At 43.2% G+C, this 3,428-nt stretch overlaps 1 protein-coding gene across 1 annotated transcript in view; it reads right to left on the reverse strand.

Moving 5' to 3' along the window:
- Window positions 1–2,401: 2,401 nt before the first annotated feature.
- The window catches only part of LOC129834528 (acidic mammalian chitinase-like), a 4,043-nt gene continuing 3,016 nt past the window's right edge, over window positions 2,402–3,428 (reverse strand). Inside the window, exons 9-11 of the mRNA XM_055899606.1 lie at window positions 3,301–3,423; window positions 2,848–2,986; window positions 2,402–2,680 (exon numbers count right to left, since the gene is read on the reverse strand). Of these exons, the coding sequence (XP_055755581.1) occupies window positions 2,427–2,680; window positions 2,848–2,986; window positions 3,301–3,423 (516 nt within the window). The 3' untranslated portion in view covers window positions 2,402–2,426. The remainder of the gene's footprint in view (window positions 2,681–2,847; window positions 2,987–3,300; window positions 3,424–3,428) is intronic.

Raw genomic sequence — 3,428 nt, forward strand, 5'->3', positions numbered from 1 at the left:
GGTCCAAAGAACCCCGGTTCTTGTTGCGCCATGCCGATAGCAGAGTCAGAATATGGCCTAAGCAGCATAAGTCCATGGACCCATCCTGCCTGATACGGTGGTGTACTGGTGTAGGGAATGTTGTCCTGTCACACGTTAGGTCCCTTGATACCAATTGAGCAATAAACATTTCCAATACCTTGTAGAATCCATGGCCAGAGGCTGTTCTGGAGGCAAAGGGGGTCCGGCCCAGTCCTAGATGGGTGTACCTAATAAACGGTCCGGTGAGTGTATTTGTTTGGATAGTGAAGCTAATGTTTAATTTTGTTCTAAACACCAGCATTTTGGTTTTGAGATCAAATGTTTTATGAGGCAACAGTGCAAAATGTAACCTTTTATTTGGGGGTATTTTCATACATATCTTTTTTACCGTTCAGAAATGAAAGACCTTTATGTTTCAAGTCCCCCCATTTCAAGATGTCATAAGTGTTTGGACTTGTAACTTGTATTGAATTTAGTGAAAAGCTTTGTCTTTGGTCCAACATTTCTAGCATGCAATGACTACATCAAGTTTGTGACTCTCAAAAGGTAAAATAAGAGGTGCTTATATCTGTCCTGTATCACTGCATGTACAACCTGTATGAGGGTGGAATGGAAATTCGTTTTTTTTTGCATATCCCAACTACCCCTGAGAGTGGGGTCATGGCCAAGGATAAGCCATTGTTGATGGATACCCTGGAAAAAAATGGATTAAGTGCCTTGCTCAAGGGCACATTGTCAGCTCAGAGATTTGAACTTGCAACATTTCGGTTACTGGCCCAACACTCTAACCACTCTAAATGCTAGGCTACTTGACACCCTCTAAAACCTTGCTTGATGCATTTGCAGTTTGTTTTGGTTGTGTTTCAGAATCTTGTGCCCAATATATATGAATGGTAAATAATGTATCTGTCACAACTTCCACCAAAGGTGGCTCCTCTCCCTGTTCGGGCGGCGCCCGGCGGTCGTCGTCGCCGGCCTACTAGCTGCCACCGATCCCTTTTCTTTTTCGTTTGGTTTTGTCTGTCTTGTGTTCACTTGTGTCTAGTTTAAGCTAATCAACGGGGTATTTAATCTTGCCCTACCCGCTAGGTTTTGTGCTGGATTGTTTGTGTTACTGCGTTACTGCGTTTTTTTTATTACTGTTGAGCAGGTTTATTTTCACAGGACTGTTTTTCCCGCACGTTAGTTTAGTAGAGGAGTTTGTTCCTCCGTTTTTTACTAGACTGCGTTCCTGTTTTCTTATGGCTGCTTTTGTGGTCCTGTACCTGTTGTGTTGGTGGACCAGTAATAAAACGCCCTTCTTGGAATTCTTGCTCTCCTGCGCCTGACTCCACACCCACCTCTCCTAGGGAGATTCTGGAGTCACTTTTTGGAGTCACTTCTATTCTAAATAAATGAACACTTTTACATTAATGTGGATGTTACCTTGATTACGGATAATCATGAATGAAATGTACATAATGACGAGTGAGAAGTTACAGATGCACAAAGGTCATGCCCCCAAAACATGCTAACCTGTCACCATTACCAATGTCAGGGGAGGTTCGAAGTTTTTGATGGGGTAATAAATATGTATGCCTCTGTAACTCTCTCACTGATCATTTTTCTCGATCCATTCATGATTTCCGTAAATATCATAGCATCCATATTAATATAAAAGTGTTCAGAAGCATACAATGTCATATAAATTAAAAGTGACTCCAAAATGACACAACAGATTATTTACTATTAATTTCTATTGGGCACAACATTATCCGAAACTCAACCAAAACAAACTGCAAATGCAGCCTACAAGTTTGTAGAGTCACTAACGTAATGTCATTGAATGCTTGGAATATGGGACCAAATATTAAACTTTTGACTACTTTAATACACATATAAGTGAATTTGTCCAAATACTAGACATATTCAAATGGGTAGACTAGATACATACAGTGCTTTAATTTCTAAACAGTAAAACAGATATGTATGAAAACACCCTCAAATAATAAGTGACATTGTGTACTGTCGCCTCATTTAAAACATCTGATCTCAAACTAAGTACAGAGCCAAATTCAAAGTTTTAGCTTCACTCTACAAATAAAAGCAGAATTGCTTATCTTGTTCACATAATGACTAGCTATGTGGGATGCAAGGTGATTTGTAGATAGATGATTTTTTTTGCAGTCAAAGTGCAAAGAAGTTTACCTAAAACTCACACAGTGTGGATGAAGTAAAGTGACAGAGACAGCAGGATGCATTTATATGGTGGATGTTTATTGGAGTGGATTTTAAATGTTAAGTGGAGCTGATGTTAGAATGGGCCATGACAACAGTGGACCTAACAACCACAAAACCTTTAGACCCAGCTCTTTCATGACATATGAGAGGGGTAGGAACCATTAATAGGGGGGAACCATGGTTTCTTAGGCCCAGTTGCAGCACTTGCAGCTGGTGTCGAACACCAGGCCGGCAGCACAGTGCTGGTCGTAGGTCTTGCCCTGGTTACAATTGTAGAAGCTGTTCTTATTGGTGGGGTCAGGGTACATGCCGTCAGCCTTGCCGGCGCAGAAGCCAGATCCCCCACTGCTACTGCCACCTTGACCTCCGGGCTGTGGGGGGTTGAGTGGTTGCTGGGCAGGTGTCCCTGGGGCGATGGGGTCCTTACGGGCGGCACAACCTGGGAGATATGGAGGAAATAGGAGTTGGGGGAGATAGAAGAGAAAGTGGGTTGAGGTCTTTTCAACTACTATTTGAACCCAGGTCTGGTTGAGATAGTGATAGAGATGGTTGTTGTTGAATGTTTGTGTGTGCATGCAGGCTTGCGTTTGTGTCTGTGTCTCTCACCGGCTCCAGTTCCCAGTCCAGACTTGAGGGTGTTGATCAGTGGGTATCTGCCCTGTCCACAGAAGGTTCCAGAGAAGTCATCCAGATCCAGACTCCACACCATGGCTCCTCCGAAGCCAGTGTTCTTCAGCCACTCGATCTGTAGGGGAGAAAGAGAGGGGAGAGGAGGGTTTACTTAACGGGGTGAAATTGGATACATATGTAGAACTTCATAATTTGCCCTATGTTGCTCAGTTGGTAGGGAATGGACTTGTAATGACAGGATGGTGGATTCGATTCTCGCTGGGGTCACCCATAACAAAATGTATGCATTCACTACTGCAAATCACGAAGATAAAAGCTACTGTTTAATTCCATATACTATTAGGCTTATTGTAACAGAGTAGCATGCTACGCCATTACCCCCTAGTTATATCTTTCCCCCAACAGACAAACACCCACACAAACACAGACCTTGTCCTGGAAACTCTTGACGTTGTCATATCCAACCCAGATGTTCTGCTGGGTGAAGGCGTAGGGCACCATCTGGGCAGAGTCCCAGGCCTGGGTAGCTCCCTGCTTCAGTAAGGTGCAGATCTAAT

The sequence above is a fragment of the Salvelinus fontinalis genome, chromosome 3 (genome assembly GCF_029448725.1).
Source record: "Salvelinus fontinalis isolate EN_2023a chromosome 3, ASM2944872v1, whole genome shotgun sequence".
In the NCBI taxonomy this organism is placed as follows: Eukaryota; Metazoa; Chordata; class Actinopteri; order Salmoniformes; family Salmonidae; genus Salvelinus; species Salvelinus fontinalis.